Below are 27,750 nucleotides of genomic sequence, written 5' to 3'. Positions count from 1 at the left end.
TCTTTAGGAGAATTGGTTGTTTTTCATTTATAGGAATGATATCTGCAGGGTAAGAATACTGGTACTAACCTTAAAACTTAGTTGTCATATACTTGTGCACTAACACTGCCGTCGGTGACGGGTGTCAGCCTCCTGTGACCGTCTCAAGGGACCTCAAAGAGAAATCAAAAAGAAGGAACCAGAAAACTGTTAAACTGAGACATGCAAGAAGAATTTTTTAGCAGTCAGATAGATAGAAACATCACATATTAAGATGACCCCAGGGTCTTCTAGTGTCTGTGTGGAAATCAGAAAACCTTAATTTTTACATTTGTAAAAAATTATACCTTGTAACATGCAAGTATTTGGAGAAATGCTTGCTAGCATGTGTTCCCCCTTCCCCTTTTGTATATATAATCCCCTGTAGCTAACAAGCTTCGGGATAGTTCTTCAGAGCAGTGTGAAAGAATGTTTCCCAGGCCAGAGTCCTCAGTAAGACAACAAATAAAGCATTTACTCACCTACTTTGAGCCTGGCTTTCTTTCAGGCCACACGCTGTTGCTAATACCTTTTAAAATAATAATAATAGCTCACATTTATTGAGGTATAAATATTTATCAAGGATAATGCTTTGTAAAAGATGTATTAACCCCTTGGTTTTTTGAATGAGGAAATCGAGGCTCAGGGTGACAAGGAAACTTGCCCATTAATGGCAGAGCTGGATCTGAACCTGGGTGCATCATGTTTGACAACTTCCCCTTCGGGCTCTGGAATGTATCTTTGTTTTCATTTGTATGCAACACGGTCATGTATATTTGCCAACGTTTTACTGTTTGCAAAGTGATTTAAAAAAATCATTTTTAAAAATGATCACTTAATCCTCTGACATAGTACACAGAATCTTACAAGTCACCACTGTACGATAATTGTTGATTTGTATCTAGTTATTTTTAGAAGGCCATATAAAGGGAACAATGTTGAGTAATTGAGAGAATGAATCATTTATAGGACTATTATATGGGGTGATGGGGAAGAGAAAGAGCTTATTAAAATTGTACAAAGCATATTTAAAAAGAAATGGCATTTTCCTATGCATTATGGAAAATGTTTGTTAGAAAAAAATGTATTAAAAAGGAATAATCAGGGGCGCCTGGGTGGTGCAGTCGTTAAGCGTCTGCCTTTGGCTCACGGTATGATCCCAGCGTTCTGGGATTGAGCCCCACATCAGGCTTCTCTGCTGGGAGCCTGCTTCTTCCTCTCCCACTCCCCCTGCTTGCGTTCCCTCTCTCACTGGCTGTCTCTGTCAAATAAATAAATAAAATCTTAAAAAAAAAATAAAAATAAAAAGGAATAATCAATAATTAAAAATAATAAGATCCCAGTGATGAAGAAAGTCAGATATGCTGACACGATGAGTCTTTACGCAGCATTTCAGTGGTCTTGGAAAGCCTGACGTAGCAACTGTTGAGAAAGGACAGAAGTACTGAGGCAGATCCCAGGGGGGTCAGAGTTAAATACAGATACAGGGAATACTTAGTATTGGCTGTTTGGGGGGTCTCTCCCTGTCAGTACTGCAAAGTACTGTCTAGTTTGAACGATAAACAAGTTAAATGCTGGGAGCTATGGCAACTTTTTCCCTATGTTTTCTGTATCTTTCTGCCCATCCTGCTTCATTGAAGTAAAGAAGTGACAGGAAAATTTGGGCTAAGCAGAAATTTCATCTCCCTGGCAACCTGTTTTCTTGCAGGATGAGCTTGTGCTCAGGATTTAGGGTACCAGGGGACTGAAAGTTGGTGGTAGTCTCTGACGTTTATGTGTCTAGTATTGGTTTACAGGCTTCAGTTCAAAGTACCCTGTTAGTAAAGTTGGCCTAAATTTTGCTTGGTTAGAAGAGGCTGTAAATATTTACCTTATCTTCATCGTGTTTTAGTAAGAGTAGATTGACACATTCATTTCCGTGACTTGCTCCTTATCCAGATGTAGTTCATGGCTCCCCTTCCTATTATCTGATGGGTTCCCTCCTTCCCAAAAGTGGCAGGTGTTACAAAAAGCATTTGATGTACAGCTCATCTTTCTGTATTAGAAAGTTATTTTTTTAATTTTTTAAATCAGAGCTTCAATTAGAATATGTTTCTTATGTAATAACTGACCATATAGCCTGTTTTTCTTTTAATGTGTTCTCAGAAACAAGTTACTGAGAATAGCTAGTTACTTCTATAAATCTTCTCCACAGTCTGCTTTGTACCGCCTCAGTGGTGACTGGAATCCCTTACACATTGATCCTAACCTCGCTGGTTTCGCAGGTGAGTTGCTTACAATAGGTACCAATGAAAACTGCTAGTTCGGTCACCTAAGTAACACTGAGAGACATTGCTACTTAGGAGAGCTAGTTTGAGTCATATTTTAAAAATAGCCCTCTCCTAACACATTCATGCTAAGGATTGGGAAGGGCAGAGATAGTGTTCAGAGGATGGTGTGCTTGGAGTTCATAATTCAGATTGTGGAGGATGAAAGCTAGTGCAGGGTTTTGATTGGACCTTGTGGGTGGGTGTCTGAGTTATCTTGAAGGGCAAGGACGTTGGAAGAGAGAGCAAGGGACTGAGAGGTGAGGGAAGGGATGGTCTGATACTGAAATCAATATGGAGGATTTCATGGTTACAGCCCCAGCTACACAGAGCAATTCTTTGTGTTCCCACATCTCTAACATGCACGCCTTTCTTGTTTCTTCTCTGTTTGTGTATTTCATAGTTTTCACCACGGAAATATTTTTTACAAACTATTTTCCACGTTTCTTAAAATAGATGATATAATTCATCCGAGTGCCATTTGAAATCCTGAATTAATTATCCTTGGTTTTTAAACAGGAAATGTGCCTATGTCTAACCAAATTCTCTTTTTTTTAGGTTTCGACAGGCCCATATTACATGGATTATGTACATTTGGATTTTCTGCCAGGCATGTTTTACAGCAGTTTGCAGATAATGATGTGTCGAGATTCAAGGCAATTAAGGTATATGTATATTATTGCATAATTTGAACGTTCCTTTTTTTATTTTTAGAGAAGAAAAGGAGTTTTAGTGACTTCATTTAATATGGTACTGTACTGAAGCAATGTACATTTCTCTTATTGCACTGACGTGGCAGTCAGCACGTGTTCCCTTGTAGCTGTAAATACCTCTTACGCTTGCACCGTGAAGGATATTGTATGCAGTTATAACTTCAGATTAATTGGATTGTTTCATAAATGACTCAGGAGTACACACATGTCAGCATATACGCATTAACAGAAACTTGAGATTTACCTTAAAAAAATGTTTTTTTCACTGTTGTAGTTTGCCCCAACTTAATTAAAAGTGTCAAGTGGCTGCGGTTGGAACTCTCATAAACGTCCACCAGTGTCAGCATGATGGCCGCTTACAGATTTTCATGTTTTCATCCCTTGTAAATTACAAACCCCCCCCCATCTCTGCACACGGGGCCTTTGCGGAGGCGTACGTGCAAAGACAGACACTGAAGACAAAGTTTAAGACGATTACACGTAGCTCCAGAAGTTTCTGTCGCTTTGTGCTCCATGCAGCAGTGAAAATGCATTTTCTGATGTGTTGCCTGTGATAAGATTGATGATTGTCATGCTTTTCATTTTATTACAATTACCTGTATTATTATGTGATCCTGTGTGCACAGAGCAAGTACAGTGGTATAGAAGACGATGAGCTAAGAAGTGGCATTATTTTGTCCTGCATGCCACCCAGCTCTTGGTCCCCAGACATGCTTGGTCCCACTTTGAGCTGCGTCTTTTCCTTTGTTCTGGGGGCTCCTTAACATGATGATACTTCTGTTTCTTGATTTGTCAAGATTAAAGACTATTTATGGGCTCCTTATTTTGAAAGATAAACTAGCTTATGCGAACTCTCTCCAGTGTCTGATTTTATCATACTGCTGTTTGTGTTCCCTTATGAATGTAAATGTATTTAAACCTCTCTTTTCTTCCTTTTATGTTCACTGACGTCCATCTGAACTTCTTTCCCCACAAGTAGGAAGGTTTCATTTTAAAACATGTGTAACCCCCAAACTCATTTCTTTTAAAGGCTCGTTTTTCAAAGCCAGTGTATCCAGGACAGACTCTACAGACTGAGATGTGGAAGGAAGGAAATCGAATCCATTTCCAAACCAAGGTATGAGTCATGCAGGTGGGGGTTCCTTGTTTTGTTACCTGCTTCGCCACACCCTGTAACCCTGGTCCACCCTACAGCGTTCTTTGGGTGAGTGCTGTGGGTATGATGGAAAACCTAGAAGGTGTTTTCTAAATCAGCGGTACCTTTTAATTGAAAATAAGATGCCTCTGTACCTTCTTTTTTATTTTGTTTTACTTTTTACTGAATCGGTGCCCGTATGTAGGAGTGGCACAGCTGTTGGGAAAACCCAACCAACCCTGTCTTTTTGGCTCAGCCAGTCAGTCAAGTCGTTGTCAAACTATAATCTTCAGGAGATTAAAGGCATGGCTCTCACACAGATATAAAATGCAAGTATGACAGAACTCTGTGTAATTGCTTCATGGGGGAGCTGGCGAGATGATAAAGTTAGAGCAACAATGTTTATGTGGTCCAGCAGCACCCGCTCTCAAATAATCTTGCTGCAATAGAGGCAGAACTAATTAACATCCTATAGAACAGTAAAACCATACCCTTTACGGTTGTGTTTTCTACTGGCTGGAAGTCATGTGATCTTGATCACACCAAAATCCAGAAATTCACACCTTGTGTCACAGAGGTTGGGCCTATTTAAGAGTAGGTGACAAGACAGAAAATAAGTATGTCTCCCTGAAGAGCTAAGTAATGTTTGGGTGAAGCTAATAGCAGTGTTCCGGTAAAATACTAAAAGGACGTGCAATCATCTCTTTATTTGTAAGATTTTTCAAGATAATTTTCGTGAACGTGGTTGACCAGGCTGGTACTATTTTGGCCCGATCATTTTGTACTTGTTAAAAATCGGGTGGTGTGTGTTGACCAGTGTAGACACCACCATGAATAATAATAGTAGCTATTAAATGCCATCTCTAATATGCCCAAGAACTCTCCGTTCAATAGAAGAAAATCTAGGTTCAGGGCTCTTAAATACTTTCTCACGGTCACACAGAAAGTGGGCAAACTGGGGTACACACCCTGGTCTTCCCGGCTCAAAGCCTCAATCCCAGAGCCCTCGCTCTTCTTACTGTTATCACAGTTTCTTTCATCAAGAAATAACTTTGCAGAACTGTGCTTTCTGTGGCTGTCTTACTCCTCATTAATTCCTGCGGCTTGCAGTGTCACTCTCCTGCTTAATTTGTGTGTACCCTTCCTTTCCCGTGGCCTCCTGTCTCCTCGGCTTCCTTTCAAGCTCTCTCTTGCCCTTAGAGGCAGCCCCTGACGACTCACTCCCCTTTTCCTGCCCCCCACGGACTCACATATGGCCTGTCTCTGAAATCCTCTTGCAGTTAGTATTTGTGCCACCTCTTCCAGAGCCTTCCTATTTTCTAATTATTTTGAGTAAGTTTTATTTTTTTAGTAAGATGAAATCTACAAGCGGTCAGGTCCATGACCACATTACAGGTTTTTATTTTCCTCAGTTGCAGTAATGAACAGCATAGAAGTAATCTCCATGGATACAGACTTAAAGGGCTGAGAAATAATTTAATGTCTAGAGTACCTTCTTGCCATTTTGATAAATTCTAAGCATATCTTCCTTTCTTTTCACTGTATTTGCCTCTCCCCCCCTCCCGTGATTAGAAGTATTCTTTCCTATTAGTTATATATATAGGAATTCTTCTTTCCTTTCTTCCCTCCTTCCTTCATGTTGTATTTTAAGAAACATTTTAAACTAATGTTCCAAAATGACATGCTTGGCTTGGTTACAAGAAAGTAATTTACTAAAGTGTATTTTGTTCATAAATTGTCTCTTTCCATGCCTTGCACTGTATATAATTAGAAATAAAATGAGCAAATTGTTTGAAAGATCTTTTTTCTGAAGTACGATGGCGAGTGGTCAAGGGAGAATGATCTCAGTTGTTAAAAATCATTTTTAATAAATGCTGCCCTAATTTTTAGGCCCGATCCTGCCCATTTGTAGCAATACCATAATTTTATGAAAGAGTAGCTATTGTAATAATGTTAGATGAAGGATTAGGGATTAGAATTTGAGTTCCTTTCATGAGTATTTTGATGAAAGTCTATTTAAGCATTTAGTTTATGCTATGTACCCTTCCTATTTGAGAGAAGAACTAGAATTATTACCTTAAAAAGATCACTGCGGTCTGTTCTAGCAGATTTTATTCTCTGAATAGAACAGATGTACTTTGAGCATCAGTACCTCATGGATACTCTGTCGTGCCTGGTACTGTTTCTAAGAATTCAACAATTCTCACCCTGGCTCCCCATCAGACACACTTATGTTTAAAAAATAATCTCCGGGGCGCCTGGGTGGCACAGCGGTTGGGCGTCTGCCTTCGGCTCAGGGCGTGATCCCGATGTTCTGGGATCGAGCCCCACATCAGGCTCCTCCGCTATGAGCCTGCTTTTTCCTCTCCCACTCCCCCTGCTTGTGTTCCCTCTCTCGCTGGCTGTCTCTATCTCTGTCAAATAAATAAATAAAATCTTTAAAAAAAAAAAAAAAATCTCCCCAAATACCAATGCCAAGGATCCACCCCAGGTCATTTAAATTAGAATTTTTGGAGATGGGATCTGGTTACAGGTATTTTTTAAAAGGGCACCTGTTGATTCTACAGTTAGGGTTAATAACAGTTATATTAAAACAGCAAGCCTTTGTGTTTATTCGTCTTGACATTTAATCTATAAACTTGATTTAATTTGGGTTCTTATTTTTTTCTTACGAGGAAAAACTGTCGTTTTCTTGTAGTGACTGTATACTGTTTTACAACAGTATTGTGTTTTTATTGGAATTATTAGAGTGAATTGGTTTTTTTTCCCTGTCCTACATCTCTTTTAAGGTCCAAGAAACTGGAGACATTGTCATTTCAAATGCGTATGTCGATCTCCTGCCAACATCTGAGATTTCAGCAAAGACACCCTCTGAGGTGGGTTATAGAAAAACTGGTAGCCAAGTCATTTCCTGATTGATGAGTTTCAGTTAAGATTACTTTTAGAATGTTCTGGCTGCTTTAGAAAATTAAGAGCTATAAAAGATTCTTAATTCTGGAAGGACGTTTTCCCTAACTGCTTCAAGTAAAAGGAATATTTTGATAATTTAGGAATTTCTTTAACTTTTTTTAAGGGAGATACTGGGGTGCCTCTCAAGAGAAAATAATTAATTTTCTAGTTTTAGAGTAACTGAATTAGTTGTTTAATGAGAAATCTTAAGCTAACAATATTTTGGAGAAAAATAGAGGAAAAAGTCAAATATACTGTGCCTTTGCTTGATTTAAGATTTGTGTAAAGCTGTGTATGCAAATATAAAATCAATAGCATGTATTATTTATTAAAACATTTCTGTTATTCTCTGTGAATGTGAGGCTTTTAATGTAAATGTTTATATTCTCGGTCTTCAGAATAGTAACTTTGTACTGTTGAGATTCTCAGACCCATGATCTTTAATTGTCTGTTGTAAGCTCCATCATCCCATAAAGGCCTGAAAATTAAGATCCCTTAAGAAGAATCTAAGATCAAAAACTTGAGAAGTGTTAGAGCTACAAGGAGATGTGGGCTTCACATAACTTAATCCCATTTTACAAAGAAAGAAACGAGACCAGAGAGGTTGATTGATTTGTCTAGTATCTTCCTGCTCAAGTTAGTTAGGACCTAGGTTGTCTAGCTCCTGCTGTACTTTAAAATATTATTTCTGAATGCTCATAAAAGTAAAAATCCTCTTACTAAGACTGAGGTCCTGGGTGACATGAATAAACATAAGGAGAGTGTTACAGGAGCCTGGTGTAAAAGAATGAGGTTGCCTTATTCTTACACAGATTTTTAAAAAATTACTTTATTGCACGTACGTTTTGTAATCCTTTTTCCCCTCGAGTCATTCTTACAAAACTTTTCAAGTTAAATTTTTTCCTTTTACTAGGGTGGGGAGCTCCAGAGTACCCTGGTATTTGAGGAGATAGGTCGCCGCCTTAAGGATATCGGGCATGAGGTGGCAAAGAAAGTAAATGCCGTATTTGAGTGGCATATCACTAAAGGTGGACACACTGCAGCCAAGTGGAGTAAGTCGTATCCCTGCCTTTAAGCTATTCTCAGGTAACTCTCAGTAAATGGAGATGCAGTACCCTTCATATCATTAAAGCCCGTTTCTTTGAAGGTGGGTCAACCCTACCTACCTACCTACGTACCCTTTCATGGAAAATATCAGATTTCAGGGTACTCAGACTTGTGTCTTTCAGAGATGTAAATAAAAGAGTCCATTAAAATGAAAACACCTCTTTCAAAGATTTCATTGTAATACCTGAAATGAGTACTTTCAAACAGTCATGTTAGTTATATGCTGCTTTAAGCTTTAAATGCCCCTTACACAGAAAGCAAATTCATCAGGTCAGATGAAATCGTTTTAGGTCATCGTATTTTGACACTTTCAAAATTGTTTTCTTCATGTGAAAATATTAATGATTTTGATTATCACCTTAATTATCAGATTGCTATTTAAGACTGCCTGTTCGAGTGCCTTGGAAATCTGTGTGTTTTATTCCTCACTACAGTTAAAGACTGGTATGAAATGCTCACTTAGAGCAGAAAATTAAAATACATCTCTGAATCACCTGAAACTTTTTGAAATAGTCTTCTGTTTGTTACTTTTCCTAGAAAAACGTTTTTGAAGTTTTGTTAAACTAATTTTAGATCAATATTAACAACCTTCTTCGTAATACGACAATCACGGTTTTTGTGAAGCAGCGTATGTTGATGACCTATGACTGGATATATAAAGATGCAAAGAAGAAGATAGTGATCAGTCTAATTACATTACCCACAGTTCCCATTTTGATGTTCATTCTTCTGGAGAGACTGTGCTTCTAGGAAGTTAACTCAAAAGGGGGGGAAAGGCAGAAATGTTAATAGGTAGGTAGTCCCCCTAATTTCAAAGTGTCTAAGATTTTTTTCTGAAGAATTTCATAGATTAAGACTGTGTGTGCAGGTGTTATCATGTGCCTTTCTTTATTCTTTCTGTCCTTCCATTTGTCTTTCTGTCTTCCCGTGGTGAAATTCAGCTTTTTCCCTAGGAATGAATGTATATTGGAAGTTGAGTGACAAATAAAAGCACAGGCTTTTTGAAGATACCGGTAGAGGAGAGGAATGAGCTCTGTAAGAGAGAAGGTGCTGGAACCAGGTGTCTCACAGGTGGCAGAGCAGAGCACTGTAGGGATTGGCACAGTGTGCCTGTGATTCACTGGTGGCAAACAGGGTACTTTCCTTCAGTTTAGTGTTGGTAGCTCACTCAGATTTTCCCTCTTGTCTTGGTGACGCTTGCCTTGTAGGCAGTATTAGAAAATGTGCTTCCCTTTACAAGTGACCTTTAATTAACTTAGGAGAAGGGTTTTTCCTGACATTTCCACTGGAGAAATGGGAATATCAATATCTTGTTAATAACTACGTATTATAGATAATGTCTTGTGGCTTTTGCTTGTCTTACCATCTCTTCTCTAGGGTCTTGGTTATTAAAGCTCATCGTTGTGTGGGATCTGAAAGCTTTCTCTGAAAGGGTTCACCGTGCCCTTTGGTCATCTGCCTGTCTGTTACTGACCTGACTCTCGGCTGTGTTGTAGCTGTTTTCACTTCAGGCTGTTGTTTTCTCCCAGGCTTTGTGTCGCTGAGCTCAGTCACCGTGGCTGGCCTCTTGGCTTACGGTATCTCAGAGAACGATTCCATGTTGGCATCTTTTTCGTCTTGGCAGCTTAATGACATGAAATTGAGGATTGAATGCTTTGATTTAGGGACTATACAGCATTTTTTTTTTCACGATCAGTTTTAAAAATGTTTAACACTTCAATACCAAATATTTTATATTTTATGGATTTATTTATTTGAGAGAGAGAGCTCACGCACACACGCTGGAGGAGGGGCAGCGGGAAGAGAGAGAAATCCTCAAGCAGTGGGAGCCGAAGTGGGGCTTGATCCCAGGACCCTGAGGTCATAACCTGAGCTAAAATCAAGAGTCAGGCGCTCAATGAACCGAGTCACCCAGAAGCCCCCAAATATTTTGTATTGTAAATTGCTCTTTGTTGTCACAGCCTGGTTCACGTCTCAGCAGACCGGAACTGGTTACAGAGGGTAGGCTGAAGCTCCTCCGTTCACCTTGGCTGGACTTGGGTGTCCCTGGAGTTGCACAGGTGACTGACTGCACAAGTCTCAAAACCAAGCGGTTTGGGCTTAGTGGCCTAAGAGGTGCATTCTAACCCACAGATCTTGGACTATGCCCGTCTTCCCCTCATCCCCTGCCATGCCATCCAGACCCCACCACCACCACCACATCTCTGGGGCAGCTTGTGTGTTTGGGGGTGAGGAGGGTAAGGAGAATTGTTTTGTTTTTTTTAAATTTTTTAAAGATTTATTTATTTTAGAGTTGGGGGGAGGGCAGAGGGAGACAGAGAGTCCCAAGCACACTCCCTGCTGAGCACAGAGCCCCACATGGGGCTTGATCTCATGACCCTGAGGTCATGACCTGCGCTGAAACCAAGAGTCCCATGCTTAACTGACTGCACCAGCCACGCGCCCCACAGAGTGCCTTTTAAAACCAAAATAGTGTCAATCTAGGGAGAATTAGGTGAGTTCTGGTGTCAGTGCTGCGTCAGGGTTGGTTTGGGCTGTGGAGGAGGAGTCGTAGCTATGCCTTTGAGGTTAGGCCCCTCTGAAGCCTGTCCTGCAGGGTCATCCAGCAGCAGGAGGGCAAAGGCCAGTGTGGCCTCTGCCTCGCTGGGAGATGACTGGAGAGAGGCTGGAGAGCCTGTGCTTTCCTTTCTCACGGACTGAGAGCACATAACAGAGAGAGGCAGGCCCTGGATCTGGCTAAGAAGCTTGGAAGGCTCGCTGTCCCTTCTTATTCTGCCTCTGGAGACAATGTTCTGTTTACAAAATATTGTTTTAGAGTTATTAAAACCGTTATGATCCACACAGAGTGCTTCTTCACGTAGATAGAAATCTAGAAGCCCATTTTTCTTATTTCACCATTAATATTATGTTATATAATGTATAATATACAGTTACTATATAATAATGTAAAAATAATATTATATAATATGTAATAATATAATAATATCAAGGACATGTGGTCTTGTTATCTCTGTCTTTTCATTACTCTAAAATGTCACTGAAAGCCTTGCCCTGTTTGAACACCTTTTTCAAAGATGCTGTGGCTTCAGGTATTTTACCCTTTTGAAGGAAGGTTATCCTTTGGCTTTTTACTTTCCTCGGGATTCTTTGATTAGGTTGCAGAGGTGCAGATGGGCATCAGCTGGAGAAATAAATCTCTGAATTTCCTTTGAACAGTTCTCTTACTGTGTTGGGATCATTTATAATCGTATATCTCCTCCCATTTGACCTTGGGTTTCAGCCTGAGAAAGAGTCGCAGATTAATTTTTTATTACTAGCTTCTGGTACAGTCTGTAACACAGTAGCCTCTTTCCACGTATGTTGATTGAATGCTAAAAGCCATGTAGGATGCATCGTCTTAGATGGAATCATATGTCTGCTTTTTTTAAAAAAGCGCTGAAATTAGTGCCTTTCCCTTTTTTTAGAACAATAGTGTGTTGTGTGGATATTTTCTATTTAATATGGGTGAAACATCAGGAACAGTGTGACACCACCGAAGCCTTTTACAAGTATGCAATGTGGCTTGCAATATTTATTACTGTTAATTTCTAAAGCCAGCCAGAAGTTGTTCTGGTAAACCCTTCGGATCCCGTTCTGTTGTTCTGAGCAACTGTTAAAATTCAGAGGAAATGAAAGATGGCAGGAAGGCGTAAAGAAGGTAAAGAATCAGACGCTTTATGTGGCCCAAAGAGTAGCCTGAAAATTAAAACACAGCTGCTGCTTTCAGCGACTCCAGAAACCAGAAAGTCTTAAAGTGGAAAGGTTTTTTGTTTTCTTTCCCTCCTAACTCATTGACGACAGAGCCTGGCTGGAACTTAAATGATGCCAATGACTGTCCCTGTCTGTCCCCCCGTGTGAATGAGTTGAGTACAGCAATCCTATATTTGTTTATGGAGAGTTGCATCCTTGGAGCTCCTCCATGCTCTGTAATACAGGTTTCATGCACCGTATTTTCTTCCTGAAATCTGAAAAATTCTGAATTCTAAAACCCACTTGGCCCGAAGGAGTCCAAAATAAGGAACCTATTTGTATCCATAAGTAATCCTGAACAGAATTGATAAGAGACATGGAAAAGGTACTGTCGGCTTTCACACAACAGGAGGATTGGTTCATTCAAATAATAATTGAATGTTTACTATGTGCTAAGTTCTCTGCTAGGTTGCACATTACAAATATGAAAAGATAGGCAGGAATAACTCTTAGAGGCAGTGTGCAGGAATGTTTGAATACAAAGGTTGAAGAAACAAGTTTTGTTGTGTTGCAGACGAAAGGGAAGGAAGACCTAAGTTGAGGTCATGGCAAGAATGGAGAGAGGAGGGCCTCTCTGGATAATTGTTAAGAAGAGTTGACCACCTTGGCTACTGATGATGTCTGAAAAACAAGAGGAACAAGACGGGGTCCAAACTAATGGCAAGGTTGGAGTCCTTGGGGCTGGGGATGTTGAGTCCATTGCCAGATGTGTGAAACACATGGGCAAGGAGATGGGTTTAGGGAGCAGGTGATAAGCCAGGTGCTTGTGCTTACCTTAGCAGACTGAGATCTGGACTAGGGGGTGGAAACGGTGGGCCTGGAACGTGGGATAGACTCTCGGTCAGGAGAAAGACTTGGAAACCATGCTCGCGGAAATGGTAGTTGGAACTCAGAGCGTTAGCTTTGCTGGTGTGCGTCATGGCGGGCAGGAAGAAGATGAAGGGAAACTCCTGTTGATCCTGCAAGAGTATCTGCTCTCAGCTCATGGCTCCAGCATTTCCATTTGTCTCTACATAAAGTGAGCATCTTAGAATGTGGCCCACGAATCTTAAATATGCAATTTATCGTAACTCTAGGCTTGAATATTACCCCGTCTCCAAGTAAGCATCTATCAGTTGTTCGATTGTATCCAGTGGCTGTAAAATAGCCATACAACTGAAACTTTTGATGAAGACAGATTTATTTTTGTGTAGTCATGACACAGTGCTACTGGGTAAAAATATGTTCCATTTTCCTTAGGATGATAGGTTTAAGCTGGTTGGCACTGAACAGTTTGGTTGTTTCTTCCCCTAAAGGAAATTGAGTGTCTTTTCGTGTATTTGTAGTCTTTTCCATTGTTAGGAACATAATTGGAGTTAGAATTTATATAGAACGTTTATACTATGCAGTATTGCTTGAATATTGCTAGTTAAGTAATGAAGTTATTTGGGTTTAAAAAATATATACTGAAATTAATTGTGTAAAGCCAAGTCTACATATTTGGACCAGATCCAGACATCTGTTATGCCTTATGTGACGATGACTGGACAAAGACGTTCTTTAAATGTTAGAGGTCATTTGTTTTGGATCTTGGAGATTGGCTAGAATGTAGAAGGATATATACAGATTTGGCAACGGGCGTTCTTTTAAGAGCAGAGTACATTCATCCTGGAGGACATACCAGTTGGTCATTAGAACCTATTATTAGCTCCTGGGGCCGCGCTCATCTTCTACCGGTCAAATTACTTCACCTTTTCGGGTTTCTCAGCTGTGATAGAAACCAAACCTTACGGGCACTGGTTCCACATACGGATTGGGATCATGGATTTACAGAAAAGTCTTAAAAGATGACCTTTGGAAAGAAATACGGTGTCCGGGGCGGGAGGGGGACTGTGTATTGGAGCGGTGCCTACTTCAGCTCCATTTCCTTCGTGGTGGTGGCTGCTTCCCGTGTCACAGCTTAGCCCTTGCCTGCGTGCCCGTGCGCATTCACACACATAGTCGCTTGAAACTGCTAGCGCTTTCCATCTTGCTGTGGGTGTTATTCATCTTAATAACTTCTTTTTGTAGTTTTTGTATTTTGAAATGATTTCAGACTTAAAAGTGGCAAGAATAACGCAGAAAACTTGTGTCTGTCTTCACCCAGTTTCTCCAAATGATGATTTTATTCCATATTCTTTACTATTTTCTTTTCGTCATATATCTTAGAATCATTTTTCTGAAGATTTGAGAGTAACTTGCAGATACAGTGTCCCTTTATTCCCAGATACTCCAGTAGCGTCTCCTAAAAGCAAAGATTTTCTATTATCTATTCATAAAACCATTATCAATATCAGGAAAGTAACATTGACACAGTATTATTTAATCAGCAGACCTTACTGTTTCTCCAGTTGTCCCACTAATGTCCTTGATAGCCGAAGAATACTAATAGTAATAGTAATAATAATAATAATAATAATAATAATAATAATAATAATAGAAATGAAGAAAGAAAAAGAAAGAACTGCCTGGGGTCCATTTGGGATCAGATAATGCATTTCATCGTTAAGTCGCGTTAGCCCTTTAATCTGGATGAGTTCCTCAGTCTGCTTTTGCTTTTTGGGACCTTGACATATTTGAAGAGTAGAGCCCAGATATTTTCTACGTCATGATTATTAGATTGAGTTTGAGTTTTTGCCAGGAACGGCACAAAAGTATCGTGTCCTTCACGGTGTGATTTAAAAGAAATCTTTATTTTTAATTTAAGTTTTCCTTTTGTTGTTGTTACTATTTTTTTTTTTTAATAGAAGTGCTTCTTCTCTGTGCTTTCCTTATCATTGATTAACAAATAGTTTCTAAGTACTTTCTATTCAAGGAAATGTGGGGGATACAAACACAAGACATTCTTGTTTCAGTAAAGAATTTATCATCTTAAGGAAAGGAGGCATCAATAAAGTTAACTGCTTTCTCCTGTGATACCCCTTTGTGATTTCTAAGGTACATATATCTCAAGACTGTCAGAGGTCCCCAAATTTCCAGATGTCCTGTTCTCATCTAACACCCCTCCCCTATTAAATGCTGTAAAGTACAACGGAAATTTTAATAGATTCTTTCAGAGCCTTAATGATTATATATACAGAGCTCACATCAGTCACAAAGCTTTTAAGATCATTTCTACCAGTAAGAGAAAATATATACAATCTGTTTCTTCATTTCAGTAAGATTAGCCATGACCTTACCGTTGTCTGTAAACTCAAGGTGATGGTGATGGGTGATGAGGCTCCCGCACGAGCCATGCAGTAGACCGTGACCTGAGCTACCCTGGGATTGGCAGTTCCACTCCTTTACCCCCACTTCCTGTGTTCTGGCTAAGAACCTTCTCTTTCTTAGCTCTCTTTTCTGTCATCAACCCTAGTTACTAGCTTTCCACAGAAGGAAGTTTTACTGCTTTGCAAGAGTCAGGGCTGGGGAGCTGCACAGAGAACCAGGGGGAGTGAGGACAGGCAGAGAGCAACGAGCCCCCATCAGCTCAGAGACTCAGTCGCACATGTGTGTTAAGATGTGTGCGGTCCACCTCCACGCCTGAGCAGGTCGTGTGGACTTCAGACTTACTTATGAAGAATTAAAATCATGAAGGTTGTCTGTTGAACGCCAGAGGTTTGCTTTTTAGAATTTAGAGGCTTTCCTTCCTCTCTCCCTTTACTTCCCCAGCCTTCCTGACTCCCTCCTTCCCTCCCTTTTTCTCTCTTTCTTTCTTTTCAACGCTGCAAGCCTTACATGCAAACACATGTACTGGGTGAGTGCCAGTAAGAACAGAGCCTTTGCTCCCGCACACCTGACTTTAGTACCTGGCTTATCGTCTGACACCCGTGGTAGAAACCCTGCAGTGAAGTGAGTGAATGAAGTATACGAAGCAAGAAATTGCCCTTCTCCTTCCCAACATAACCATTATCGTCAGGCTACTACTGTTTTACCTTCGTTGGCAAAATTCTGTTCTCTCAGAGAGTTGGAGTGATTTAATTTTCTCTCCAGAGCAAGTCTCAGTTAAGCAGCATGTGGTTAAGCGCTGTGGCTTTTCCTCACGCATGCGTAGCTTCTCCGTGGCCCTCAACTGGGAGTTCTCTACACACTGTCAAGGGGCAGCGTTGCGGTTGTAGCTCCTTCCCTGTAGCAAGAGAGAGAGCGCCCTCCAGAGGCTGACGCTAGAGGAGTGGAGGACTGGTCTCCGTCACATGTTGAGACGGTTTAAACTTTCTAACACGTAGCTGCGGCATCCTGCTCCCTAAATGATACAGAGAGAGCCACGAATGTGAGTTTTCATAGCTTTCCCAGTTCCGCAGCCTACTTCTGGGATGCTTAATACTTCTGTCAGAAACAGTTAAGGGAAAAGAAGCTGATTTTAATGTTTATTTGCAACAGTGAGGGCAATAAATATTTAATGAATTGTAAGTGCAACAAACTATTAGAACATTTTTACAAATCTGTTTTGACTGTCTTGCTATCCATGACAGAACGTTTGATGAAAGCAGGTATTTGAAAGGTGACTAGAGTATGTGTTTCCTTCCCCCAACCCAGCCAACATGCACCTGTTTTAAAATTCGGCTTTTGGGCACCTGGGTGGCTCCGTTAGTTGAGCCTCCAACTCTTGATTTCGGCTCAGGTCATGATCTCAGTGTCTTGAGATCGAGTCCTGTGTTGGGCTCCGTGCTACGCATGGAGCTTGCTTGAGATTCTCTCTTTTCCTCTCCCTCTGCCCTTTCACTCCCACCCCCTGCTCACATACTCTCTCTCAAAATAAATAAGTAAATAAAATAAAATAAAATAAAACAAAATTGGGCTTTCCTTCTTTGTTGAGTATAGTGTCTACATTTGAACCTAAAGGCCTTAACCATGTAACGTCCAACAACTTAACTTCGTTACATTATTCTACATTAGTTAACATTTAAAATGTCTCTGTTGTATAAACTTCTTCACTGAGGTGAAACTATTGATCTATTTTTTTTCAAGGATTTTATTTTTAAGTAATTTTATTGGTCGAATCGCACGCTCTACCGACTGAGCCAGCCAGGTGTCCTTGATTTGACTGTTTTCAACAACTTCTTTATAAAAAGACATCTTGAAAAATAAAGGATTTTCTAAATTTTTCTAAAGGATGGATAACATAAAATGTCGAAAGCACCACATGAACTTGGAAACTATAAAAATGTTTGCATTTCGGTTGGTTTGTTTTACTCTCTATTGTGAACAAAAAAAATACACGTTGCTCTCTTCCTGCTCTTGACAGCTATAGACCTAAAAAGCGGTTCTGGAAAAGTGTATGAAGGCCCTGCAAAAGGCTCTGCTGACGCCACCTTCACCCTTTCAGATGAAGATTTCATGGAAGTGGTCCTGGGCAAGCTTGACCCTCAGAAGGTAATGTCCTGACATGCCCACTCATCATCTTCGCTTCCTGTTTGACCGTTGTAGTTTTTAGCTGCTTCCCAAATGCTGACTTACGAGACAAGTTTCTTACCACTGTGAAGGAGACTCAGGGGAGTCTGGGTTGACAGCTCATAACTATTTTTAGTGTAGTTCCACATAACCCCCTGTAAAACGGAATTTCTTCTTCAGTCTTGAGTAAAACAATATAAAACCCACACCTAGACCTTTAAATATAATCTGCCATTAGTTCGGAGGTGAAAAACCATTTATTAGTAGATACTTCCTAAAATTTGAAATTCATTCCCGATGTAGAAGATTAAGAACTTGTCTTAACGATCATCATTGAAAACTGGAAATAGAAGGATAGGCCAGTAAGAGCCGGTGTCTTACTTAAGGGGAGACACTAAGAGGGTTTTCCATGGAAAATAATGATGAGGATAGGAGTGTGCTCTCTGACCATTTTTTGTGAATGTTGTTCTGAAGCTTTTGGCCAGTCCACAAATACACAAAATTAAACTGATGTACCAATTAGAATGAAGGAGACACCCTTGCTACTTTGAAACCCGATTATGTAGCGAGAAATCCCAAAAGAATCAACTACTGATTCTTAGAATGAAGGACTTCGAGCCAGTGGTTGCATGCTCGATAATTATTAAAAAAAAAATCGCTTTCACGCAGCAGCAAACCCAACTAGAAGATATCACTGAAAAAAGAAGTTGTTGATAATCCCAACCCAAACTGTGGAGTACCAGTGACTTCCCTAACAAGGAAAGCTTGTTTGAAGACAACCATGCACGTTTACAGGGAACAGAGCCATTGAATACGTGAGAGAGTATAGTTTTCCTGGAAAGAAGGACTAATTTAAAAAGATAGTCAAGTAGTACAGTATTAAAAGTAGGACCTTTGACATCAGATAGACCTGAGTTTGAATCTAAGCTCTGCCACTTCCTCTCTCAATCTTGATTTTCTCATTGGTAAAGTTAAGACAATAATTGTAATAATCCCAAAGGCTGGTTTCACTCAGTCTGATAACATATATGAAGAGCTTGATACAGTGCTTGGCCCCAGGTGACCTCAGCTGATTCCTTCGCAGAAATGTATTCAGCACTTACTGTGATTGGGGTGTTTGGTGTGGCGGAACAAGACCGTGGCCACACTTTCTGAGCTTAGTTCTAGAGGGGAGTGGGGAGTAAATCTGATTTTGGGGATGAAGAAGAATCAGGCAGAGCAGTAGGTTGGAGCCCTGCTTGGCACACTTTTTCTGTGAGGGGTCGCCTAGTGAACGTTCTCGGCTCTGTGGTCCCGAAGGTCTCCATTGCACGTGTGCAGTCCTGCCGTCATAGAGTCGAAGCAGCCACAGATAATAGGGAGACAGATGAGTGGGGCCGTGTGCTAGTAAAACTGCTTTCGCTGAAATGCAGCAGATCAGTTTGGCCCTCGGGTTGTGGTTTGCCAGCCCCTGGATTAGAGTGTGATGGGCTAGAGGAAGGGTTTCAGATGGGCTTGTCCAAAAAGGCCTGAGAGAGCACTGACCACCGCAAGGGGTGGAGCCGTGAGGCCAAGGAAACCCCGTGTGGGGGTAGGAGGAGCTGGGCTTATTGGAGCACTGGAATGGTGAAGACTGGGGTCACGTGAACAGGGGGAACCAAGCAGGAGGTGATGGGAGACAGGGGAAGGGCTAGCGTGCACGGGCCTTCGGGGTCTCGCCTGTGGTAGGAAGCCATTGAGCGGTGGCATGAGTTAAAGGTCATTCTGGCTGCTGAGTGGAAAATGGACTTCGGGGCAGAGAGTGGGCAGTGAAGAGTTCTTTTTTAGACATGTTGTATTTGAGATGCCTATATATAAAGATTAAATGTAGGATGAGAGACCTTTGGGGGCAGGGGTGAGTGGATTATTTAGTGAGTGGCCCTGGGCAGTCGCATAGGAAATGGTAGTAGTTTCGTCTTTCCACATACCTAAGTCACTACCCGATGGAATGGAATTAAATGTAAAAAATAAAAGCAGAAGCAAAAACTTGATGAAAATCTGGGTATTTATTCTTTTTTTTTTTTTTTTAAAGATTTTATTTATTTATGTGACAGAGAGACAGCCAGCGAGAGAGGGAACACAAGCAGGGGGAGTGGGAGAGGAAGAAGCAGGCTCCTAGCAGAGGAGCCCGATGTGGGACTCGATCCCGGAATGCCGGGATCACACCCTGAGCCGAAGGCAGACGCTTTAACAACTGCACTAATCTGGGTATTTATTCTTAATGATAATCCTTTGAGAAATTCTAATTGATATCAGAGTTTGTCTAGTCATTTGGCTCTCTTACCTTCTCCCCTGCCTCAGAAGTCTGCTGTCACCCGTCTTCAGTCCTCAGTTTCTCCTAGGCGGTATAGTCTTTTCCTCTCCGCCACCAACTCTTGTCCACCTCGGTGGCTTCCTTTATGATTCCTGAAAATGGCTTCTCCAACAAGTGACTCCTAGTTCATTCGTCTCACTTCTGATTATCCTTCACGCCATTCCCCGTCCATTTTAGTCCTTCTTAGCAGCATAAAGTGTAGAACTTACAAAACATCACTGTTCCCCAGCACCCTCACGTATCGTTCTGTTCACTTGTTCTCTTATTCCTGCTCATATGGTGAAGCTTCACAGAGGCCTCCCGTTTGCTGACATACCCACTTTCTAGCCTCTAGCTCCTGTCTGTCTTGGCTTCTCTCCCTCGTCAGACTCCGTGGTCCACTCGCATCATATCCCCTGAAAATACGCTCCCCTCCCTTCTGTCTCTTACCGCACTTGCCCGGAAGACTCCACTGTTTGAACCCCACACTCAGCCATCTTTACATCCGTCCCTGAATAGGTGAACGGGGTGAAAAGCCTCCCAACCAGACCGATTGGCTTCCTTCGAAGTTCTGGATCCCAAGCCTCACACGGTCTCTACTTGCTGTCCAGCGGTCTGACTCTGGTTCTCCAGCCAGCTTCCAGTCCTCTCGTCTGTGATGACTCTTTCATACTTGTTTTCTTAAAGCTCCCACACACCTGCCTCTCTTTCGTTTTTGCCTGGTGGCCTTACTTGCTTCATTGGAAAAAGATTTTCAGATGAAAACGTTGGCCAGTCCATCACCAGGTCTGTTCTCGCAGCACCTGCCCCGTCTCCTTTTCTTCCCTTGACTTATGCGAAGGAATTCTCACCCTTCCCGTCAGAGACTGGTCCCTTCTCTTCTGTTCCAGTCCCTGATGCTTCTCTCCTCTCCTGTCCTTTCCCCACCAGTCTCTCCTGTCCCACTGCGCCAGTCTCCCGCAGTCACAGGCGAGCTGACATCTCTATTTTAAAGCCAACACCCTCTTTGGATATCCAGTCCCCATCCAGCATGCCATATCATGGTAAAAAAAACTGTTAAAAAGAAACTGGTGAAATAGGTTTTAATAATTCATTTTTTTTAACCCAGTATAGCCAATTATCATTTCAACCTGTAATCAGTAGAAAAGTATTAATGAGATATTTTATATCCTTTTTTTAAAAAGATTTTATCTATTTGTTTGAGAGAGAGCACGAACAGGGGGAGAGGCAGAGGGAGAGGGAGAAGCAGACTCCCCACTGAGCAGGGAGCTTGATGCGGGGCTCCATCCCAGAACCCCGAGATCATGACCTTAGCCGAAGGCAGACGCTTCACTGACTGAGCCCCCAGGCTTTTTTTTTTTTTTTATATCCTTTTTTAAAAAACTAAGTCCAGGGTCCGTTTTACACTGTCAGCACATCTCAGCCAGGACTCATCACATTCCATGTGCTAGTGGCCCCTTTGTTGGGCAACAGAGGCTTAAGTGTTCGGTCTTCACTCTGCTCTTCTGCCCCCTCTTCCCTGACTTCCACATCCACCACGCCACTGATGCTGTTCTTATGAAGCTCACCGATGACTTCCACTCTACCACCCAATGGATAGTTCTCTGTGTCTTATTCAACCTTTGGGTAACATTCAACTCAACTCCTTGAAATAATTTCACTCCTTGGTTTTTTTGACACCATATTCTCCTGCTGTGTCTCTGCCTTTGGCTTTTCTTAATCTCCTTCAGGGCCTCCTTCTTCCACCCCAACCGTTAAATTTGATGCCTCTTCTCAGGACTCATTTCAGGGCTCTTCTATGAATAACAGTCTTTCCACCTGTGCGTTCATCCGTCCTATGGTGTTTAAAGTCTTGTATGTGTTGACAGCTCACAGACCTGTGAATGCCTGACCTAGTCATCTTCTCTGAGCTTTGTAGTGATGGAAGCAATTCTGCACCTGACGTCTCTGATGCCAGGTCATACTGGCGTCTCCCACTGACCATGTCTAAGATAGAAGTCATGATTTCCTTTCTCCCCTAGTCTTTTCCACCTCAGTAAATGGCACCACTGTCTATCTACGGAAGTTAATATGCTTGGTAACGTAAGAATTGTCTTGGCTTCTTCCTAGACGTCTGTATTCTTTTTATCCTTAATTCTGCCTGATCTTTTTCCAGAATATTTTTCCAGAATATATCTTACATTCATCCTCTCCTTCTCATCACTAGAGATACCACCATGATCCCAGCCCCCAGCATCTCCGCTGGCTTTCAGCAGCAGCCTTCCTTTGCTGCTCCCATCCTTGCCTCGCCCCTAGGATCCAGAGTAATCCTTTAAAAAATGTAAGTTCGATTAGAGGTCACCTCACCTGAGAACATCTCTAAGATTTCCTTTCGGACGTGGATCAAATTATCGTGTCCTACCTGACGATTTTCTTGCCAGTGTTTCTAGCTTCAGCCCTCATCGCTTGCCTCCCCTCTTAGAATGCTGACTCCGTTCCCATTGTCCTTTCTTGCAATTTCTTCCCATCATCTTTGACTCCTTTGGTGTCTGTGTCTTTGCCTTTTCTGGAATTTGTCCCCCAGCTTTTTGGGTAGCTGGCTTCAGTTCACCCAAAGTAGTTCCTTTCTGTTATAGTCTCTGAGAGCATCTCATTTTCTCCTTCATTGCGTTGATAACAGGTCTTAATTACTTGTTTACACTTTATTTTCTGACCCCCCTACTATAATGTTAGCTTCATGAGAACAGAGGGCGATGTCTGTTTCCTGCCTAGGATATTACCTGGCATACTGTGGACACTTAGTAATACTTGAGGAGATTAAAGCAAGGATAGAAATAAGGAACAGAAGCTCAACAGCAGCAATTTAGGCCATGTAGAAATTAGAAACTTCAGCATGTCAGGCTCCGTAAGATACTCCCATAAGCCTGGGGGAAACAATAAAGAGAACGATGATACATGGTATAGTGGTATCGATAACCTTTGCAAAATTCTGGAAAGCACTAAATACAAAAAAGGGGGCAAAAGATATGAGCCAGTAATTGGTAAAGAAATAGAAGTGACTCACATGCCTAAGAAAAACTACTAATTTTTCCCAGTATCCACAAAATGCAAATTAAAGGATGTCATCTTGCCTCACATTTTCAAAGATTATTAGTTAAAGTTGGGTAAGAGAATTCACATTGTAGTTTCAGGGAATATACATTTGGAAGAGTCTTTCTGGAAGGCTCTGCGGCAGACTTTCTTCCTTTATGGCAACTTACAGTCTCAGTACTTTTTGCCTGGCACTCCTAGGCCAAAAGGAATACCCAGCGGTCCGGTTTATTAAGTAGTTAGATCCAAACAAAAGATGTGTGTGACCGCTGTCACCATATTTGCCTCGAAAAATTTAAGTAGTCCTTCCCGTGCCCGTGAATTTGCTGCAGAGCGCGGTGATTTGGAAGCTAGTGATACAGAAGCACGGTCAGGAAGCTTATTTCAGAAATGTCGTGATTCAGTAGTTTCTTCTCTAGGAACCTGCCCTCGGGAAATAGATAGGCATACAGATCCACGTACGCAGCCCTTCCAGTCCGTGACAACCGTGGCATGTTGGTTGTGGTGGATTTACTTCCGGGGGTTCGGTGTTCTCATCCGAGGTTGACGTTGCTCTCGGAGCTGGTACTGAGCGGGCAGGCGTCCGTCCGGACCCCCCTGGGGGCTTGGGAGCGCAGTGTCCGTAACTGCACAGCGAAAGCAGTCTCAGTCTTCAACTTGCAGTCTCCCGTTTGAACTCCAGGCACTTGATCCCAATTGAATGAGGTCTCGTTTTCTTTCTGCCGTTTTAATGAGTTTAATGAGTGTTTGCTTCTTCTGTGGTTGATGAGGATTTGCTTCGAAGATTACGTTGCCGCTCGGTGTCAGGCGGGGGCAGTGTTGGAGTGCGAGGCCTGGTCCCCCTTCCGCTGGAGCAGGTGATGGAAGCTCTGGGACCCGCAGTCCGCCCCGCTGTCCGCCGGCGGCACATAGATGGGCCCCGCGTGCCCGCGTACCCGCTGCTGGCTCCTGGCTGTGCGTACCGAGTGAGATCAGATTTGCGGGGCTGCTTTGTGATGACAAGTTGTATTCGTCATGGCTATTAGGGCTTTTTTCAACCTATCGAAAAATCTTGGGACCTCTTTTTCGCTTTGTATTCCACACACTGTTTTCTCAGCTACATAAACTGTGATGGGTTTTTTTGTTTTGGTTTGGTTTTGGTTTTGTTTTTATTGAGGGAAGCTGACCTGAGGGGAATCTTAAGTGACTCGCACAAGTGTGTGCATCGGGTGGGGTTAGAGAGGTGATTCTGGAGCTGGACCGCGCAAGGCCTGGCGTGGTGATAATGGCGAGTTTAACACGCTCCTGCCGCACATTGCACGCTCAGCAGCAGAACGCATTATTCAGGTCTCTTGTCATGCCTGTGTCTTGGACGTGAGGGGCCGCAGCTCAGGGAGGTGAAGGAATTTGCCCAGCTCCCCTTGCTCGTGAGTGGCAGAGCCTGGATCTTAACCCAGCCCTTCTGAGGCGACAGCATGGGGTCGATCTGCTACTTTGTGACGCGACCTGATTTTGTCAGTACGTGGCTTTCTGTATCACGAAGGTGTCATGAATATTTTTATTGTTAGGAATACAGCAAAGCCTTTTATTTGTAGGGTCCCAAAATCACGTTTAAGAATATAGACTGACATCCAAGGGGGCCTCGAAGCAGAAATTCACAAGTCTGTTAGTTCAGACAGATTGTTCTGTGGTTTTCCAAAAGACGCTTTTTTCCCCTTAGATATCTAAAAATATGGGTGCTATCTATTCATTCAAGTTCGTTGCTGGATAAAAGTTGCCTTTGTTGTCCAGAGTTGTTATCTCAATTGTATTCAGCGTGACCAGTGATCTTTTTAAAAAAGAAATGAAATATAACGTGATAAAGTCTGGCACTCTTTTTTTCCTCTCTCCTTTCCAGGCATTCTTTAGTGGCAGACTGAAGGCCAGAGGAAACATCATGCTGAGCCAGAAACTTCAGATGATTCTTAAAGACTATGCCAAGCTCTGAAGGACATACTACATTATGAATAAGAATAGAAAAATTAAATACTTTCTTCACCTAGATATGCAAAACTGATTAAGCAAAAGTGATCAAAACTAAGATACAGGGGAAGCTGCTTACCATCTTCAGGTTTTAGATAACTTCTGAAATTTTAATTTTTTACTAATTTTTCACGTTATCATTCTTTTTACGAGAAACTGTAAGCCAGCTTGTAATATCTTTCTGTTCTTAGAGCTCTATCTTCATGATAAAAAATTGTCATGCAAGTCTTTAGAATTGTGATAGCATTTGTAAGTGGAAAGGAAAATTAGTTGAAGAAAGGCCACTTTGAAGTCTTTTACACTTTGTTTTGTTATTTTCTGGGCTCTAACTTACTGATACCCCAGTTTTAACATACATGTACTTTGCTGTAACAGTGTCCTGCTTTAAGGGAGGACAATGGTCTTTATATTCCCAAATAGTTTTCTTTCTTCTCCCTTCTGTTTTGCTGGAAGTCCTTTATTTTCATATAATGCCTGTAAACACCGAGTTTTCTTGTTTAATCACTAATCTCGAATCATAAAGATGTGACTAGCAGGTACTGTCATGCTAGTATTTTCCCCGCCATGCAGCTCAGGTGATGTGGGCTGAGGAGATGGATGCCCTTTTGACGGGTTGGCTGCCGAGGCGACCAGCAAGGGGGGTGCTAAAGTCAGGGAAGGAGTGAATGCCACTCATAGAGCACCCCTGAGGGGGCCATGTGTGCGTGGGGGGCTGTTACAGGCTCAGTTCCCTGGGAGACAGACTCCGAGATGGAGATCTATGGGTAAGAACTGTATTTGGAGGTGTCCTTGGGACTGACACCTGGGGGGGTGGTAAACAGAGGAGGCACAGGAGACGTTTGGCTGTGGTGGATGCACTTACCACAAGGCCGATCCTTCGATCCTTCGGGGATGGTCCTTCAGCATTGCCCTGAGCGAACTGGTCACTGATTACGCCCTGCAGAGGGACCATGACATGGGGCTGAGCTGCAGGGTGGTTCCTGGAGCGTGGCTCAGTGGCTCCGTCCGTGGATGATTTGCTCAGCCGCTGCGGGGGACTGTCTTCGTCCCGAGGAAGGCTTCTGGGAGCGTGCCTGGCACTTGGCTTCAGGGAGCAAGATGGAGGGAAGTAGAGCTCAGGGATCAAAGGAAACGTCTCAGAAACGTAGAAATGGAATATTTACGCAGTGGTGGCGCATGGAGGAGTGCCTTAATGCATTGCGGTTGACCTCATGGAGGAGCAGGGTACGTAGAAGGCATAGAAGGAAGGTTACATATTTGGCAGTTATGCCTTAGCCTCATGCTCTCTGCAAGCTGTCATAAAATTAACTAATTTAGAGTGATTTATTGTTCTAGAACTTGAATTTGTTTTTAAAGTAGCAGTCTTTTACCGCTGGTCTTTTATAATAGCTGTTGCTCCTGTTGAGCTTGGAAGAGCTTTGTGTCCTTCCAAGCAGAAATAGCATATTAAAATTAATCAAATGCCCCACACTAATGCGAGTGTTGAATATATACCCTAGATGCTTCAAACATATTAAGAAAGATGTTTTAATTATCTTACTAACCTATCTCTGTCAATCTTAAAGGTCAGAGAGCTACTGGTTTTCAGATTTAGCGGCTTCTTAATCCCCATGCTTCTTAATCTTTTCTGTAATTTCCATATTGTTGATTGCACCAGCCTCCTTAATTCTTTTCTTCCCTTTTATCCTCCAGTGAGAAAGGTATTGACGTCTTAGTGAACCTGTGGGTTAATCTCCCTGTCTTCTACTTGTCTCTTTTATAATTTCCTCTGTCTCTCTAACTTTTCAGGATTATCGATCGAAGTTTCAGCCCTCCTCCCTTTTTGCTAGACATTTTCTTCCTGGATTGGTTTCACCCACTGTCCTGTCTTCAGCCATCACCAGGGTGCTGGTTGCTCTGAGTCTGTGTCTTAGCCCCGATCCCTCCGTAATCCCCCTCTCCCACCCACAGCTTGGTCGCCTTCCTGTCAGGCTCTGGCGTGGTCCCATGTCCCATCAGCTGGGATTCTTGTTGCGGTGGCAAATAATAAAACCAGTTCAAATTGGCATAACACAACTTTCCCGCATCACTGAAGAAACCTCTAGAAGGATAAATTTATTTTTGACCATCAAGCAATTCACTGTGATCCTGGCCCAGTTCCTTGTCATCTCTCCAGCTGTTTTATCTGCAAACTCCATGTGGCACCCTCCCTCGCAACACCAGGTCATTCCTGTTTGGTCACAAGAAGGCAACCAACAGGTGCAGCCTCAGCATCCCATTCCAAGTCAGCCAGCAGGATAAAGAACCCTGGGTGCTCTCAGAAGCCCCAGTGAAGGCCTCGTCTAGTCTCACCAGCTGTGCTTGAGTTAGAAGCCAATCCTTGAGTCATCGCCATAGAGATGTTGGACATGCTGATCGGCCTGTGTGTATCAAGGCCCAAAAGTATAGCTGAGCATAGCGTGTTGGAGCTCCCTCAGACTCCCTTGGTTTGGATGGTTTGCTGGGAGGACTCACGAGACTCAGCATAGTGTCATACTCATACGATTTATTCTATCAAAATGATACCAAGCAAAACCAGGAAAAGGAGAAGGTCGCACGGAGCGAGGTCCAGAGGAAATCAGGTACAAGCTCTCAAGACTTCTTTCCCCACAGAGTCACACCTAATTCCCCCAGCCTCAAATTGGGAAAACGTGTAAAACATCTACCAAGACCCCGCATCCAAGGTTTTAACTGAGAGGCTGGTCACACAACCCATTCCTCTCTTGTCAGAGCACATACCAAAATTCTAGACTCATGAGGGAAAGCAGGTATGTAGCCTAAACCCCATTGGTACAGTTTGGGAACAGGGAGCCACTCTCCTCGGGGAGGGAATGAGGGGAATCCGCCTGAAACGTAAGTTCCCAGATGCCAGCTGAGGGCCAGCCTTGCAAGCAAACCTTTCTAAGGACAGCAGTCTCGGGGCTGCCCCGTTAGCATCCGAACTTC

At 42.3% G+C, this 27,750-nt stretch overlaps 1 protein-coding gene across 1 annotated transcript in view; it reads left to right on the top strand.

The window, feature by feature from the left end:
• HSD17B4 (hydroxysteroid 17-beta dehydrogenase 4) overlaps positions 1-25,321 on the top strand; it is an 89,133-nt gene extending 63,812 nt beyond the window's left edge. Inside the window, exons 18-24 of the mRNA XM_045794867.2 lie at positions 2,213-2,282; positions 2,883-2,989; positions 4,068-4,154; positions 6,962-7,048; positions 8,035-8,173; positions 17,260-17,387; positions 24,662-25,321. Of these exons, the coding sequence (XP_045650823.2) occupies positions 2,213-2,282; positions 2,883-2,989; positions 4,068-4,154; positions 6,962-7,048; positions 8,035-8,173; positions 17,260-17,387; positions 24,662-24,751 (708 nt within the window). The 3' untranslated portion in view covers positions 24,752-25,321. The remainder of the gene's footprint in view (positions 1-2,212; positions 2,283-2,882; positions 2,990-4,067; positions 4,155-6,961; positions 7,049-8,034; positions 8,174-17,259; positions 17,388-24,661) is intronic.
• Positions 25,322-27,750: the final 2,429 nt, after the last annotated feature.

The sequence above is a fragment of the Ursus americanus genome, chromosome 5 (genome assembly GCF_024610735.1).
Source record: "Ursus americanus isolate L20-20 chromosome 5, mUrsAme1.1.p, whole genome shotgun sequence".
In the NCBI taxonomy this organism is placed as follows: domain Eukaryota; kingdom Metazoa; phylum Chordata; class Mammalia; order Carnivora; family Ursidae; genus Ursus; species Ursus americanus.
The sequence above is the reverse complement of the archived record's forward strand: the minus strand, read 5'-3'. Positions and strand labels throughout refer to the sequence as shown.